The sequence below is a fragment of the Pseudochaenichthys georgianus genome, chromosome 21, assembly GCF_902827115.2.
Source record: "Pseudochaenichthys georgianus chromosome 21, fPseGeo1.2, whole genome shotgun sequence".
Classification (NCBI taxonomy): domain Eukaryota; kingdom Metazoa; phylum Chordata; class Actinopteri; order Perciformes; family Channichthyidae; genus Pseudochaenichthys; species Pseudochaenichthys georgianus.
Window position 1 is genome coordinate 22,346,628 of NC_047523.1, and position 17,385 is coordinate 22,364,012.

Genomic DNA, 17,385 nt, shown 5'->3' on the forward strand with positions numbered 1-17,385 from the left:
ATTACAATGTTGCTCATTTATAGTTTGCAAATGACGAAAGTAGTAAATGAGAGTACTATGGTGAACGTTGGGTTGGGTTGGCTTGATCAATTCCGGCAGTGATCAATTAACACAATGGGGTTTAAGTACAGTGTAGGAGGAAGTGCAGGAAGAACAGACAGGGGAATGGTGACAGGGGGTGGACGGGCAGGAGGGGTTGGGGTATGAGTGGGTGTGGTATATCTACAAATAGCTGCGCTCAGTGTCTGACATTTCTTCACTAAAGCCCTCTCACAGTTGCCCAGTGGGACAGTTGGTTCTCAGCACCACAAGCGGCTCCATCAAAACCTCAAGACAACCCAACAGTCAACCAGCCATGAGCAAGTCCTACTCCTCTTCGGCCCAGTCGGCCTCCTCGTACCGTCGCACCTTCGGCTCTGGCGTAGGGGCCACCCCAATGCAATCCTCTTTCTCCTCTTCCGGAGGAGCTGGTGGTCGCCGCTCTGCTGCAACCCACCAGTCTTCCAGAGTCTATGAGGTGAAGAGCACCGGTGTTCCCTCCTACTCCGGCTACAGGGTGTCCTCTGGTGCTGGGGGATCTGGGTACGGCTCCTCTTCATCCATGCGCGCCTATTCTGGCGAGAAACTGGACTTCAACCTGGCCGATGCCATGAACCAGGACTTCCTCAGCACAAGGACCAATGAGAAGGCCGAGCTTCAGCACCTCAATGACCGCTTCGCCAGCTACATCGAGAAGGTGCGTTTCCTGGAGCAGCAAAATGCAGTGCTGACGGTGGAGATTGAGCAGCTCAAGGGCCGCGAGGGGCCCGGCCGGGTAGCTGAGATGTTTGAGGAGGAGATGAGGGAGCTGAGGAGGCAAATAGAGACCATCACCAACCAGAGGGCCCGCGTGGAGGTGGACAGAGACAACCTGGCTGATGACCTGCAGAAACTGAAGCTCAGGTAGGCCAGTGGATGGTTTAATGTGAACCAATGGGTGCGCCTTTAAAGGGTGGTAATACATAATGAAAAATAGTTGAATGACTCACATGATGCTGATGTGGTTCACAGAGGATTAAGCAGTGGTTGATAGGAACTGTTCCAGAAAAATAATGAATAACTGAATAGTTTAGAAAGGGTCTTTTGTCACATGTGACTATTTCTACAGCTGTATTCATCAGAGATTTCCGACCTTTTGATGCTTTAAAGTAAAGCAATTCCTGCTTCCTTACCTTTGTCATTGGTTTGATATGTCTTTGAGTTGTGAGCAGTTTAACCAAAGAGTCATACAACTGGAGAAAAGTCTTCAAACAAGCTCAAGTTAAACTTAAAATATTTGTAGCAGAATTACTATACAATGACCTTTCAAGTTTTTCTTGTGACACCTCGGGTGGTCTCGACCTCCAGGTTGGCAACAGCTTGTTCACTAGTCTATCCCCAAAACAGAATGCCTCGTTGCTGGATGCCTTTTTAGGAAGAGAAATTGTGCTAAATGAAAAGCAGGAGAAATAAGAAAGTGTTTCCCAAATAAATACAATAAAATAAGTAAATTCCAAGCATGTGACTGGGGCAAGTTGCACTTCAATGAGTATTGTAGTCCACACGCTTTGAACAACGGCATTTTTTAATGAGACATGGCCGAGTAAAATGAAGAGAGAGTGAGAGAGAGAGACGGAGAGAGAGAGAGAGGCCCATAGGAATAAAGTTGAGGCAGTCAGGCAGACAGACAGCCAATAAACAGAGTTCGTTATTTAAATTTGATTAAAATAATCATTACATAAATCCTAAAGACAGTTTTATATGTGTTTATGGGTGTGTGGGTGAGTGTAAGTTTCTGACAGAAAGTGTGAGAAAGAGAGAGTGAGATTAAATGTGGATGTATCTCTGATTGGGCTATTTGCAGCTACTAGGTCAGCCTTCTGAATTTTGTATTTCTGTCACTGCGACAGCGAGCTTATATGTACACACACACACACACACACACACACACACACACACACACACACACACACACACACACACACACACACACACACACACACACACACACACACACACACACACAGACACAAACCTTTACTTTTCACTTTCTTATAACATTGTTTGCTACATAGAAAAAGCACAGACCAAAAACAGAAATACTGCATTGATTTAAACTTAACAACCCGTGGAATACCAGAGGCTTAAGATACCTTTGAAGTATATGCATACATTACACACCTGCATTATTTGTTCATACTTCTCAGTTGTTCAGATTACACAGTGAAATGCTGTGTAAAATGTGTGAAATGTGTAAAATGTGTAAAATGCTAATTCTGGATACAGCAGTAGCCAGGTCCAGACCTCTGTTCCCTTGCCCTTCTGACACTGACAGTGTGACAGCAGCTGCACATGGGCTGAAAGAGCAACTGTGTGTGAGTGTGTGTGTGTGTGTGTAGATATGGCTTTAAATACAAGTTATACGATATGTCAGTTCTATTCTTGTTCTAAAAAGAACAGAGGGCCGATAGCTGGAAGAATGAGAGCTGGTAACTAGTTTATCTGTGTCTGGTAATTGGTCTCTGGGGAATAAGCCATGCTCTCCAACACAGATGATGTGTTTTCATTCAACTCTTCTTGCTCTTTTCTCTTTAGACTGCAGGAGGAGGTCCACCAGAAGGAAGAGGCTGAGAGCAATCTTTCTGCCTTCAGAGCTGTATGTATTGTTATCCCGCAAAATCACAACGTTATACCTCAATATTTCTTATAATATGTTATATTCAAAGCCTGAAGTAAAAACTGAAGTACTACAGCTGTCCTTGAGTATTCTCTTAACCACTTTATTCCCCTTATTTCTTGTTCCCCCTGAACTCTTACTAATTTCAGTGGTTCTAATTAAAAATATTAATGTTTCTTTGTTTGTATCCAGGATGTAGACAATGCCACTCTGGCCAGGCTGGACCTGGAGAGGCGCATTGAGAGCCTCCAGGAGGAGATTGCCTTCCTCAAGAAGATCCACGAAGAGGTCTGTTGATTTGTTTATTTGACTTAAAATATGTCAGTATTTCTGCATCCACCACATCTTCAGTATGTTTTACTATGTATGTCAGTAGGATAGTGTGTACTGTCCACTATCATATAACACCTCTGTGCACGGCTGTACGGAAACACTATCTGAGGCTCTGTAGGCATGCAACTCTTCAAAGAGATCAAATATTTCACACACCCACAGATGATAAAACATATTTATCATGCAAATGTCGATGCATAAGCACTTTCTCTCTCTACACAACACTGCAGGCAGTATGGAAACAAAGCAAATGTAATAACTGCCGTAGGTATTTTGGTGCACTTTCACCCAAAGTCATCAAAGGACAAAACCGTGACACATGCCTGCACAGTTTATGTGCCTGACCATCAGTTTATCATCTCTGCCTTGGCTTTGACGTCTCAGAAATGCTGAACTGACATTTAGTATAGAGGGCATGTCAGCTGCTGTGAGTGTGTGTGTTAGTTTGTGTGTGTGTGTGACAGAAGGAGAAAGAAAAAAAGGAAAAAGAACGTGTGCATGTGAACAGATGCAAGCTTTTTATATCTTTTGGTCAGACCAGGAGACAGCTGAGTGAAACCAAAGCTTACAATTTGTAAAAAGTTTGAATATTAATTTCTAATTACAATTCAAAATGGTGTCACTGGGAAAATGTGCAGTTTCACATTTTCCCGATGCGAACAAGACTTTGCATGTTGTTCTGCCCCTTACAAAAAAACGTGTTTCATAACCTCATACACTTTTTTGTTTAACAACATATAATTATTCACCTCTCATATTGCAGGAGATCCATGAGCTGCAGAGCCAGATGCAGGACACTCAGGTCCAGGTCCAGATGGACATGTCCAAGCCCGACCTGACCGCTGCTCTGAGGGACATCCGCATGCAGTACGAGGGCATCGCCGCCAAGAACATCGGAGAGGCTGAGGAGTGGTACAAGTCTAAGGTAGGGCGGGAGCCGACACACACACACACACACACACACACACACACACACACACACACACACACACACACACACACACACACACACACACACACACACACACACACACACACACACACACACACACACACACACACACACACACACACACACACACACACACGCACACACACACACACACACACACACACACACACACACACACACACACACACACACACACACACACAGGTCCAGTGTGGTCTTTAGCTGATACAACCCCCCCTTTCTCCTCAGGTGACTGATCTGAGCCAGGCTGTGAATAAGAACAATGATGCTCTGCGTAACGCCAAGCAGGAGACCATGGAGTTCAGGCACCAGATCCAGTCCTACACCTGTGAGATCGACTCACTCAAGGGCACCGTAAGTACTGAGAGCAACCCCTGTGTTGTTCTATTGCTTTCATTCTGGGTAAGACCCCTTTGTCCCACTTCTAACTTCATGTCTATTTCCCCTGTAGAACGAGTCTCTGCTGCGCCAGATGAGAGAGATGGAGGACCGCACGGGCCGCGAGGCTTCTGGTTACCAGGATAGCATCTCTCATTTCGAGGAAGAAATTGCTAAGATGAAGGTAACTACCCCATTGACTTTATGCACTATAGCCATTTAAATCCATGAGGTTATAGAAAGCAGCATCAAACTGGTCCACAATTCCGGACATTCTTTTACTCAATGGGAACAATGGCTGTGTTTTTAGAGAGCTATTACAAGTATGATCAAATGTAATATAACTGTTGCGTTTGTCCTTGGTGTGATGTTTATCTGAGCAGACAATATAACATTTTATGTATTGACTTAAAGGACGATATGGCTCGTCACCTGAGAGAGTACCAGGACCTTCTCAATGTGAAGATGGCTCTTGATATTGAAATCGCCACCTACCGCAAGCTGCTGGAGGGAGAGGAGAGCAGGTTTGTGTGTGTGGTATTCACATTTGGATGATATTAGAAGGCTTTAGTGTCTTTACTTTCCTCTGTCCCAGGGCTGTCATAACCTGACCTTTCAGTAAGTCTGTCATTTTGATTCCCCTCCTCGGTTTTTCTTCTTTTTGCAGGATCACTACCAACATGCCTTCCCAATCTGCTTATTCCTCTATTGGATTCAGAGGTAGGAAACACACTACACATGCTTCATGTCTCACATAATAACTGAATACAATTTCACGTTCCAAACGAGTCAATGAGGGGATAAGAAAAAGACTAATAATAGCTTGTGACTGTATATGGCTGGTGCTATTTTGAGGGCATTATATGTTGTAGTGACACATTCTGACCACTGTGGGGAGATGTATGACATGTCAGGAAACCTTTGTGGCTTTTTGATGCATTGGGGCAAATATCACCAAGCCACACATCAATAATCACATGACTTAGCCCATTTGCTTGATGTATTAAGAGTTCAAGTGTGCTTTTAATCTCTTCTAATTACTTCCACTTTCGCCCCCATTGTGGCTCCTTAAGTAAAAAGCAGTCATTTAAGATGATGTATTAGGTTTCAGCCACAATTCATTCATAATGAATTTGAATATGTACTCAAGCTGTGTGTTCCTGTAGCTTATTGTGTGAGTCAATGAAGTAGTATAATGTGTGGATGTGTTGTTACAGAGACCAGTCCTGAGTCCCAGAACAAGCGCTCCTCAGAGGTTCACTCCAAGAAGACTGTTCTCATCAAGACCATCGAAACCCGCGATGGCGAGGTGTGAGCGCAAACACACTCACCGATGTTTATTTACATGTGTATATGCATAACATACAATACACCTACATCATATACAGCCCCAGAACACCCAAAGCAATATATACTGTGTCATTAACTGTTTTTAATCTATATATATCTAGCTGATTTATTTGTATTTGTTATATTCTCATACAGCTGAAATTCTCTATGAGCCAGGGCGCTAGTGCCCAGTCTGTAAGTTACTCACTAATATACCACCTCCCTTATCTTTTTCTCAGTCAGGGCTGAACAACACTACCAGACCTCATTATAGAACAGACAGAAGTTTGAATGTTGCCATGACAGCATGATGGATCCACAGAGTGTTTAAAGCAATCTATGTTTGAAATCGAGGCTGGGCAATCTAGAGAGAACTAAATCACAATATTTTCTATGCAAATAAATCAATATTATGATAGCAGTGGTATTGTAGAATTGACCATTGTAGCTTTCACTACATATTTACAACATTTGGTTTCTGATGAACATATTGACACAAAAAGAAGAGCTAGAACAGACTGGTGGTTTCATAAAAGTACATCCTTAACTTGAATGCAGCCTTTACAAATCTGAAAATACAACATGTATGCGATTTTATGATATCCAAAAGACAAGATAATATATAGTCTCATATCACAAAATGGATTGCCTATATAGCCCAGCCTTAGTTGAAATCATAGCTGCAAAAACATTGTTGGCCTATTCACGTAGTAAATCTGGTAGTTTGCCCTGTATATACTCCGATGATTGAACATCAATACCCCACACTGGCTCCCATAAAGCACCTTTACTGTCACTGGCTTCTGTTCTTCCCAGACAATCACTTCACCCAGGCACTTCACTCCAAACAATACCTGCTTCACTGTTAACGGGAAATACTCTCACGCATTATCTGCAACACTTTGCAGTTATGACATAGATAATGAATATGTTTTCCCTCCGTCCTAACAATTTACAATACCTCTTCTCTCCTCCTCAGGTTGTGAGCGAGTCCACACAGCACCAGCAAGACATCATGTAAACCAGAAGAGGCAACATCAAAAACCCCATATATTATCAATGAATTACAAAATAGCACAGCAATGGACGTCTTCCTGACACAATTTATAAAATAACATTATTTTTAGAGCCAGAATGCTGACCATTTTAGCTGATTGAAAAGGAGAACTGTCATTTAAATGCAACTGGTCTTTAGACAATGTACCGTACATCATTAACAGGATCGATGCAGTATTCAGGCAAATGCAGTGTCTTTAGCCTGGTTTGAAAGAAAATGAATTCCAGGAATCATGCTTTATTTGTGTTACTTTCCTGTGTTACTAAAATCCCTATTATTTACCCATAATTGAAATATCTTGTCTGCATAAATAATGCAATGGCAAGTGTAGAGTTGGAAATGATCATCAAGGCTTGGTGTAGCTGTATTGGCCCAGTATCCAAAGAGGCGTTTGCACGATGCGAGTAACAGTACTTTTCTCTGCATATATTCCAAGCATTTCTGTGCAAATGTATAAGTAAATGAAATGATTAAGAAGGGCTTTTATTTGTGTAATGACTGTGAGATGTCAGAAACACGAGCCTATAATGAGAGAGGAACTCAGGCATGTTTCAAGTTTGAGCTCAATGGCATGTTCTGGGTGTTTAATTTTATGAGGGTGACCATGTTGTGGCCAAAAACTCAAATAAAGACATTTGTAACCATCGTGTGTCCCTTTTAAGATGTCTTCATAAAAGGATATTGTTTTGTGTGTGTGTACATCTCGTCCGAGACAGTCTTCTTTTGAAACTCATTAGTATTCCTCAGATAGCGCGCAAAACTTCTTTATGAACTGTTCCTGCTCGCTGCATTTATCATCTGATGTGGGCTGGAGTTAGCTTTCTAAAATGATATTTTCTTTCGCAGCCAAGCGCAACCCTCTTCCGTTAACATTTAAGGCACTTTTATAAAGAAAATATGAGAAACAGGAGTGATCTCAGTGCAGGGGAAAGTGAAAAAGGGCTCCTTAATGAGTTTGCTGGGGTCAGCTTTGTTTTCAGTGGGAAGCAGATTAGCAGAGCATCAACAATGATATAGTCTGTGTGGTTTGTGTCTGAAGTTACTGGACTGAAACTATTAACACAGATTGGGAGGGTGGAGAAGGAGGGAGTAAAGAAAGACACAGTAGACAGCATGAAAGGCAAAACCAAGATGGTGGTACAGAGAGCAAACAGGAAAGAAAAGGCGTACGGAGAAAATGAAAAAGAGACCAGAACGATTTAGAGGGAGATAATTAGGCAGAACAAAGAAAGAAACCGACAGATAGAAAGCGAGAGATGGCTTTTCCAGTAGCAATGTTGAGCAAAACTTGGCAACTACTGTGTGTTCACAACTGCTGCCACTGCCAACAGCTTCCCAATCATTCTGAGTCAATACAACGGGTAACATGTGCTGCTTATATTTCCTTCAGCTGACCTCAGTGACCTCTCCTCTATCAGCTGCTAAAGTACCTGTTGAGGTTCAGGCGTAATATGTGGCTCCTTTTATTGTGCTGCTTGAAGGTTATTTTTCACTGATTAGATTTGTATATGACAAACTCAGTGTACAAGCTCCAAATGTAGCCTGACACCTACTGTCAGACCCATTTATTATGTGAAGTAAGAACGAGTCATGAAGATGGATTCAAGATGCTACATTTGATCATGTTATGCAAGCATTTTTATAGATTATAGATTTCACAGATTATCTAAACAATCTGACAATGACAAATTAGCTGGTTTTAGTAGTGCGAAACGCTTACAGTTGTTACCTGAACTTGTATGTAAAATGTAATCGGTTGATTATTTGATATGTGTACTGGGTCAAATCAGCCCTGTGATCACTCTGTAAGAAAAGTAAAGAAAAACAAGACCAATAGATTTTAGAATCACAATGTTTATCATAGTTTAGGTCCATATAAATTCATGCTATCAATAATCATAATAATAATAATGATAATTATAATAACCATTGTCTTCAGGTGTTTTTTACACATTTAAACGGGGTGGTAGGAAAATGAATTGCAATATCTTCTAAAAAAGATGGAGTAATGAGTAATCACTGATTAAAAAGAGTCAAGGCTCAGTTTGTTTTTGTTGATTTCCAACATCACACGTTGAAACAGAAGCATGAGCATGATACAAGTGCACCCACCATCCAGTAGAACTACAGTAATTGGACATACAGTAGTAACGCAATATACGAAAGATCTAATCCAATCAGCTGGATGAATTACGTAAGTGACCATGATTTTTTTTTCTTTTCTCATACTGATATTCTGAACAATCTGTGCTGTTGTATTTGCTGTAAAGTGTCTTTACTGTAGGCTAATTGTATTATTTGTACAGCACTTTGGCTCGACTAAAAATCGTTTATAAATGTGCTATATAAATAAAACATGATTTGATTTTGATTTGATGATATAAACATGAAAATAAAATTATTTACAGTTCAATATCTACATCTACAAGTGTTTCCCCTACATATGTTCAGCAATCACAAAAAGTATTAGTAGAAAGAAAAGCAAACGATGATGATGTTACAAGCGCACTACATTAAAACCCCAAAAGAAGAACCAAACAGGACTCACATGTTAGCAAAGCCCAAATAAAACTTCAACAGCCATTACTGCAAAACATTATAGGCATAACATTGATACAGTAGAAAGGAAGGTGGCTTAGCATAATGCATGTTGAGAGGAGGGAAATTATTCATATCATACCTTTTCAAAGCCCTTTACCTGGACAAGTTTAAAGAGAAAATAAGTTGGTCCTATCAAGATTCACTATAGATGTTACCTTTTCTGTATGCTGTGGATATTGAGACACTTAATTAGACGTACTTCCACAATATTCCTTCAGTCAATGTGGACTGGGACCAACAAACTCAAAATGGAAATCTGAGGTTTTCACATGACGACAGTGACACATTGAAACATCGACACATTGGACAAAGTTACACAAGGGTTCTCATGCAGTTATGGGTTAAGGTGAGAAATGATTGGTCCTTCCAGTGCTTAGCCACATCCCTTCAACTATTAAGAATGTAAGTACAGTACCGTGGAATATTTGTGTATATCTAAAACTCATAAAAGGTCAACTCCGACATAAAAAGGACGTAAAACACAATCCAAGTGGTCATAATCAAGTTACAGTACCATTTAGTCTCAGTAGGAATTGTAACATTAGTAGTGCTTTTGTTTATTCTAGGAAACTACAGTAACTTAAGTCAAAACAGGTTAAAATAAAACAAAAAAGATCTCCTTTGTACTGAGAGAATTCCTGTGCAAATCTAACTTCCCTTCAGTACCCACAATTGTAATTTTCGGAGCAGATCAATATTCAACTGCAACTGACACGCACATAACACACAATATAAACACATAAACAATAAGTCAAGACAAAAAAGTTCCAGCAGTAAACATTAGAGGGCGCCATTTGCAATTATTTCATCTTTTCACCATGTCTTCACATTTACAGGAGATTATGTTGCTTACTACTCCCTTCATCACTTCATCCAATCTATAAATGCACATCTTACTGAACCTGTATATATTAGCAAAAAGAAGAAACACCATACAGCATGTTTTACATACATTTCAATGAATCCCCCTCTCTGCCAATAAATGGTGCAATCCGTCACTTGCCAGAGGGCTTCTGCTCATACTCTCACACAGCAACACACTATATCAACCATATTTACTGCCATGTATTGTCCCTCTGAAGCAAATGTCACATTTCTGGATGACCAGTATCCGAGAGCAGTTTCTTGTCTCTCTGCCTCTTCTTTACTGTTGACAATTCACAACACGTAGATAGTCCTTTAGGATTAAGAAGGGTGAAAGCAACACGAGAGCACTTACAAAAACATGTCGACAAAGATAATTACATAAAGTAGCTTACAAAAAAGCTTTAAATTCCAGGAAAAGAAGAAGAAGAAGAAGGGTACGGATGTGTCTTCTGCTCAGGTCCGTGGTTAAAACAGCCGGCGATCGAGGGCAAAGGGAACTGATGACACGTAAGCACATTTCCCTTGGAAATTGGCATTAATGTAGGCTGTGAAACATGGAGTGTTCATGGATGAGATAACATAACAAATTGTCTACGGGGTGAACTCTTGATCCATGCTCACCTGAAAGCAGTCCCAGTTCTGCATTTTGAAGCAGCAGAAGACTTGTGCTGGCTGCCATGTCTGGATTCACAAGGTGTCAGAGGAGATAACAGGCTGACTTGATGTACTCCTCACTTCCTACAGCGACCTTTCGTGCAGAAAATGATGAAGAAGAGCTGCCTTTCTGTTTCAGTTTTTGCTGTGGTTTTTGTATGTTTTTCTGAAAGTTTCCTCTGTGCGCACTGACTAGTTGAAGCAAGAAGTTTCTCCTTAATTAACCTTGAACTCAAGATACAAAGAATAGGTTATTGACGGTTGTGCTACCTTGACTTTATATAAGCCACATGATGCATTTCATCCAAAATGAGGCAGCCCTCCTGTGAACAAATTAATGTTTTGATTGTTTCCCACATTACAATCCCGTTGGAAATGACTTCTTGTCATTTGAAGCGACCAGAAGATTCTTTAAATCAAATGCTCAATGGTGAAATTTCAATCAACTTCACAGAAGACAAGTCCATTATTTCCAGTGTCCTGCAGACCAGGATAGTATCATGAGAGGTTTAAAGTAAAATATAGTTTGGGATGACTCATGAAGCAATCTGTTCCTGCATCGTAAGAACGAAAAAAAGCTTTCCCCTTGCATCTTAATGTTCATAAAGAACAAAACAGGACCAAACTGGTCAAATAAATACAACTTTTGAGAGAAAACCAGTGTGGGACACAACACCTTATTTAGATAACTCAGTTACTGATGTGTTAATTGACAGTTAATTAGATTGGCAAAGTTAGGTTTTCTATAACATAGATTTTTGAAGTATTTATGCGTGATTGTGGGTGTGGGTCTGGTGTGCACTTGTTCATTTTCCTGTCTCAGATGCGAACTGGGGGTCCGCTGGGGCCGTAAGGGGCACTCGAGAGCCGCAGTCGTAGTCGAGTTCAGCCATCCGGGAGCGGCTCATCATTCGGTTTTTGGGAGTACGCTCGTCTGTCTGTTTTGTCTGTCCCTGAAACTCCTGATGTAGCTCTGTGGACAGACAGGGGTTGGGTTAGGAAAATACAGTAAAGTGGGACATTTGCAACTGCTGCATATAGCTGTCCACTAGTTGCAGGGGAACCTCACTGGAAATCACTGCTCCTGGCCAAGAATAGTCCCACACATAGCCCAATGTGAACCTAATTAGTGTGTGGTAATCTAAGATAATTAATGTGCTGAAAAACGAAGCCAAAAACTGCAGTTCCATGAATGGCCACTTGAGGCTGGGTCCATAAGTGAGTCAGTCCCCATGAACGCCCAATGTTACAGCCTGGTACACAGTATGTGTGTTAGTAGGAAGCCAAATATTTCTGTATATTTGTTGAGTGAAATGGAGACACTAAAACTTTCACTAGCTTATGTATTAATTTCTTGAAATATCTTTAAAGCATGACCTTTATCTTAGTAAGAAGGATGCTTACCGGTGACAGCACATCTCCATCAAAGCGCCTTTTGGGGTTGGACTTGCGATGGTAGCCGGGCTCAGTCTGAGGAGGCGGGACTTTAGGTGGCTGAGAGGTCTGTGCTTGGTGATGAGGGTGGGAGGCCGCTGGTGATGGTACTGCTGGTGATGATGGTGATTGGTGTTGGCTTTCTGCTTGTGGTTAGGCTTCAGGTTGTCTCGTTTTTTCTTCTTCTTTGTCTCCTTCTCCTTTTTCAGCCTCTCTTCCCGCTGTCGGATCCGCATGAGCTGGACTCTCCTCTGCTGCCGGCTCAATACCACTGGAGACAAAGAGATAAGAGATGTGTTCATGTGTGGCCAGAGAAGAAACAATAGATAATTATGAGGGAGAGAGACAGTCATTAAATCAGAACAATGTAGCTTTTATGGAGAAACAAAAGTAACTGGTTTAGTCAAGAGGAAGGATCCTTTCAAAATCTGTCAGACTGACAAATAAACAGGGGAAACCTTCAATCAGATGGTTTTGAATATTGAAATGATCTTTGAAATGCCAATGGTTTATCCCTAGAGGAGTTATTGTAAGTACAGACATCTAAAAGAAGGAATAAAAACATGTCCATTTCATCATTTCCTCATTATATTCATATCGTTGGCAGACCTTAATTGTCCTCGCTGCATGTACTCGTACTGAGCTGCTCATTCTCCTGACATATTGTGAGTGGGTGAATGTGTGTGTGTTATTTTCACACCCAGGATGTCCAAAATGCATTCTGTCTCGCTGTCCATTGATTACCCAGTTAATTATTTCTGGTTATGCATATTTGTAAGCAGTTGGGTTCAGGGGGTTGATTTTAAGAAATGTAATGATCATTATGCAAAGTCAAAATGTTGCCCAGCTGAACTTCATGAAGAAAAGATGTACTGTATGCGTCATAGTTAACGTGCATGTGTTGGTGGGTGTGTAAGTGTTATGTTATCTATTGTTGTTTCTTTGTGCGGGCGGACAGCTAACGAGGCACCATCTGTCAGGGAAACTGCTTAATGACACCCCCCTTTTCCTTTCCTCAGCTCACCCCCACCCCACCCCAGGCCTCTGGCTCGATGCCTCTATGTGTGTGTGTGTGTGTGTGTGTGGTGTGTGTGTGTGTGTGTGTGTGCGTGTCTACTGTACATCTATCTTTGTGAGGATTAGGAGCCTTAGACCTTGCAAGGGGAGTACATTTTGGCTGGTCCCCACTTCTCTCATAAACATGTTTGAGGGTTTATGTTCAAGACAGGTTATGGGTTTGTGTTAACTTTTTTGTTGTTGTTTTGTAGCCTCGATATTCATTATGTAAATCAAGTATTAATAAGAAGATTGTCATTTTCTCTGTGTTCCTGCATTGTCTACATAACAAAAAGCTAAATGCCCCTGCATGTAAGCTAATTCCTCCCTGCCTGTGTGTATTGCACGCTATTCAGGCAGCTGACAGACAGATGATTTTTCCTTACTGATGCACTTGGGTAGCCTGCTCACCCATTGTGCACCAGATTATTACCCTCCCCTGCCCTTCCCCCAGTACACCTGCTCTCCGTCCCCATCCATCTTTTCACTGACAATAGAACTTGTCATCATAGAGACAGAGACACTATAATGAACTATGAATGACATGCTGTTTAGGTACATTTGAAAAGGGTTTCCAAGCAATTACAACAATGACCTTTACTGACCTAGCTCTTTTCACAAAGCAGTATGAAATGCAGTAACATTCATAGTTCTCTTTCTGAAGATTCCCCCAAATTACATATTTGACTGAAATCTAATTCCACTTGTTTGTGTGATTGTTTAACACTGAAAAATACCAGAGTGGGGTTATAGGGTTTCAGTCTAGCTTTAAATAATGATTTGACACATGATTTTTTAGCGAGTTTTGAAGCTGTGTCTCTTAAAGTTTTGGAAAATAAATTCTTTTTTTGGGCCTATATGTGCTTTCTTTATGTCTTCCCTCCTTTCTAGGTGTTTTTCCCACACAAGTAATTGCATATCTCTTTGCCCACTCCCTCTGACTGGAAGCCACGGCAGCCTGATGTTTAATCCCTTTATTCGAGGCTATGTGTGACATCTTCTAAGACACTGTTTAACCCAGTATGTCATACGCCAGCAAAGATCAAGTGTGTGTGTGTGTGTGTGTGTGTGTGTGTGTGTGTGTGTGTGTGTGTGTGTGTGTGTGTGTGTGTGTGCATGATATGTGTGTGTTTAAATGCTCTTGTTGTTTGTGTATTAGTGAGTGCATCTATACCCCAGTATATGTTTGTCTCTGTGTGAGGCTGTGTGTGTTGTGGTTGCTTTCAGAACAGATTAAGGCTTTCTCCATCAATAGCACACACTGCTGACAACACTAATGCTGGTGTATTCAGACTCTCCCTCATACATACAAACACACAGTGCTGCCGTAGGTATTTTGGTGCACTTTCACCCAAAGTCATCAAAGGACAAAACCGTGACACATGCCTGCACAGTTTATGTGCCTGACCATCAGTTTATCATCTCTGCCTTGGCTTTGACGTCTCAGAAATGCTGAACTGACATTTAGTATAGAGGGCATGTCAGCTGCTGTGAGTGTGTGTTAGTTTGTGTGTGTGTGTGACAGAAGGAGAAAGAAAAAAAAGGAAAAAGAACGTGTGCCTGTGAACAGATGCAAGCTTTTTATATCTTTTGGTCAGACCAGGAGACAGCTGAGTGAAACCAAAGCTTACAATTTGTAAAAAGTTTGAATATTAATTTCTAATTACAATTCAAATGTGTCACTGGGAAAATGTGCAGTTTCACATTTTCCGATGCGAACAAGACTTTGCATGTTGTTCTGCCCCTTACAAAAAAAACGTGTTTCATAACCTCATACACTTTTTTGTTTAACAACATATAATTATCACCTCTCATATTGCAGGAGATCCATGAGCTGCAGAGCACAGATGCAGGACACTCATGGTCCAGGTCCAGATGGACATGTCCAAGCCCGACCTGAAGCGCTGCTCTGAGGGACACTCCGCATGCAGTACGAGGGCATCGCCGCCAAGAACATCGGAGAGGCTGAGGAGTGGTCAAGTCGAAGGTAGGGCGGGAGCCGACACACACACACACACACACACACACACACACACACACACACACACACACACACACACACACACAACACACACACAACACACACACACACAATCACACACACTACACACACACACACACTACACACACACACACACACACACACACACACACACACACACCCACACACACACACACACACACCACACACACACACACACACACACACACACACACACAGGTCCTTGTGGTCTTTAGCTGATCACAACCCCCCTTTCTCCTCAGGTGACTGATCTGAGCCAGGCTGTGAATAAGAACAATGATGCTCGTTGCGTAACGCCAAGCAGGAGACCATGGAGTTCAGCACCAGATCCAGTCCTACACCTGTGAGATCGACTCACTCAAGGGCACCGTAAGTACTGAGAGCAACCCCTGTGTTGTTCTATTGCTTTCATTCTGGGTAAGACCCCTTTGTCCCACTTCTAACTTCATGTCTATTTCCCCTGTAGAACGAGTCTCTGCTGCGCCAGATGAGAGAGATGGAGGACCGCACGGGCCGCGAGGCTTCTGGTTACCAGGATAGCATCTCTCATTTCGAGGAAGAAATTGCTAAGATGAAGGTAACTACCCCATTGACTTTATGCACTATAGCCATTTAAATCCATGAGGTTATAGAAAGCAGCATCAAACTGGTCCACAATTCCGGACATTCTTTTACTCAATGGGAACAATGGCTGTGTTTTTAGAGAGCTATTACAAGTATGATCAAATGTAATATAACTGTTGCGTTTGTCCTTGGTGTGATGTTTATCTGAGCAGACAATAAACATTTTATGTATTGACTTAAAGGACGATATGGCTCGTCACCTGAGAGAGTACCAGGACCTTCTCAATGTGAAGATGGCTCTTGATATTGAAATCGCCACCTACCGCAAGCTGCTGGAGGGAGAGGAGAGCAGGTTTGTGTGTGTGGTATTCACATTTGGATGATATTAGAAGGCTTTAGTGTCTTTACTTTCCTCTGTCCCAGGGCTGTCATAACCTGACCTTTCAGTAAGTCTGTCATTTTGATTCCCCTCCTCGGTTTTTCTTCTTTTTGCAGGATCACTACCAACATGCCTTCCCAATCTGCTTATTCCTCTATTGGATTCAGAGGTAGGAAACACACTACACATGCTTCATGTCTCACATAATAACTGAATACAATTTCACGTTCCAAACGAGTCAATGAGGGGATAAGAAAAAGACTAATAATAGCTTGTGACTGTATATGGCTGGTGCTATTTTGAGGGCATTATATGTTGTAGTGACACATTCTGACCACTGTGGGGAGATGTATGACATGTCAGGAAACCTTTGTGGCTTTTTGATGCATTGGGGCAAATATCACCAAGCCACACATCAATAATCACATGACTTAGCCCATTTGCTTGATGTATTAAGAGTTCAAGTGTGCTTTTAATCTCTTCTAATTACTTCCACTTTCGCCCCCATTGTGGCTCCTTAAGTAAAAAGCAGTCATTTAAGATGATGTATTAGGTTTCAGCCACAATTCATTCATAATGAATTTGAATATGTACTCAAGCTGTGTGTTCCTGTAGCTTATTGTGTGAGTCAATGAAGTAGTATAATGTGTGGATGTGTTGTTACAGAGACCAGTCCTGAGTCCCAGAACAAGCGCTCCTCAGAGGTTCACTCCAAGAAGACTGTTCTCATCAAGACCATCGAAACCCGCGATGGCGAGGTGTGAGCGCAAACACACTCACCGATGTTTATTTACATGTGTATATGCATAACATACAATACACCTACATCATATACAGCCCCAGAACACCCAAAGCAATATATACTGTGTCATTAACTGTTTTTAATCTATATATATCTAGCTGATTTATTTGTATTTGTTATATTCTCATACAGCTGAAATTCTCTATGAGCCAGGGCGCTAGTGCCCAGTCTGTAAGTTACTCACTAATATACCACCTCCCTTATCTTTTTCTCAGTCAGGGCTGAACAACACTACCAGAC

General features: G+C 41.6%; 1 protein-coding gene and 1 pseudogene across 2 annotated transcripts; both read left to right on the forward strand.

Annotated features, from left to right (window-relative positions):
- Positions 1-249: 249 nt before the first annotated feature.
- On the forward strand, positions 250-7,410 carry desma (desmin a). 2 transcript variants are annotated; one of them, XM_034109621.2, is made up of 11 exons: positions 250-942; positions 2,614-2,674; positions 2,888-2,983; positions 3,792-3,953; positions 4,230-4,355; positions 4,453-4,563; positions 4,794-4,903; positions 5,047-5,099; positions 5,597-5,688; positions 5,865-5,903; positions 6,688-7,410. In XM_034109621.2, exons 1-11 carry the CDS (start codon positions 356-358, stop codon positions 6,727-6,729), a joined length of 1,479 nt encoding a protein of 492 aa, XP_033965512.1. In that variant the 5' UTR covers positions 250-355; the 3' UTR covers positions 6,730-7,410. The 2 variants fall into 2 exon arrangements, with proteins under 2 accessions (XP_033965512.1, XP_033965513.1); XM_034109622.2 differs by lacking the exon at positions 5,865-5,903.
- A 7,827-nt stretch (positions 7,411-15,237) lies between these two features.
- On the forward strand, positions 15,238-17,385 carry LOC117466364 (desmin-like; annotated as a pseudogene).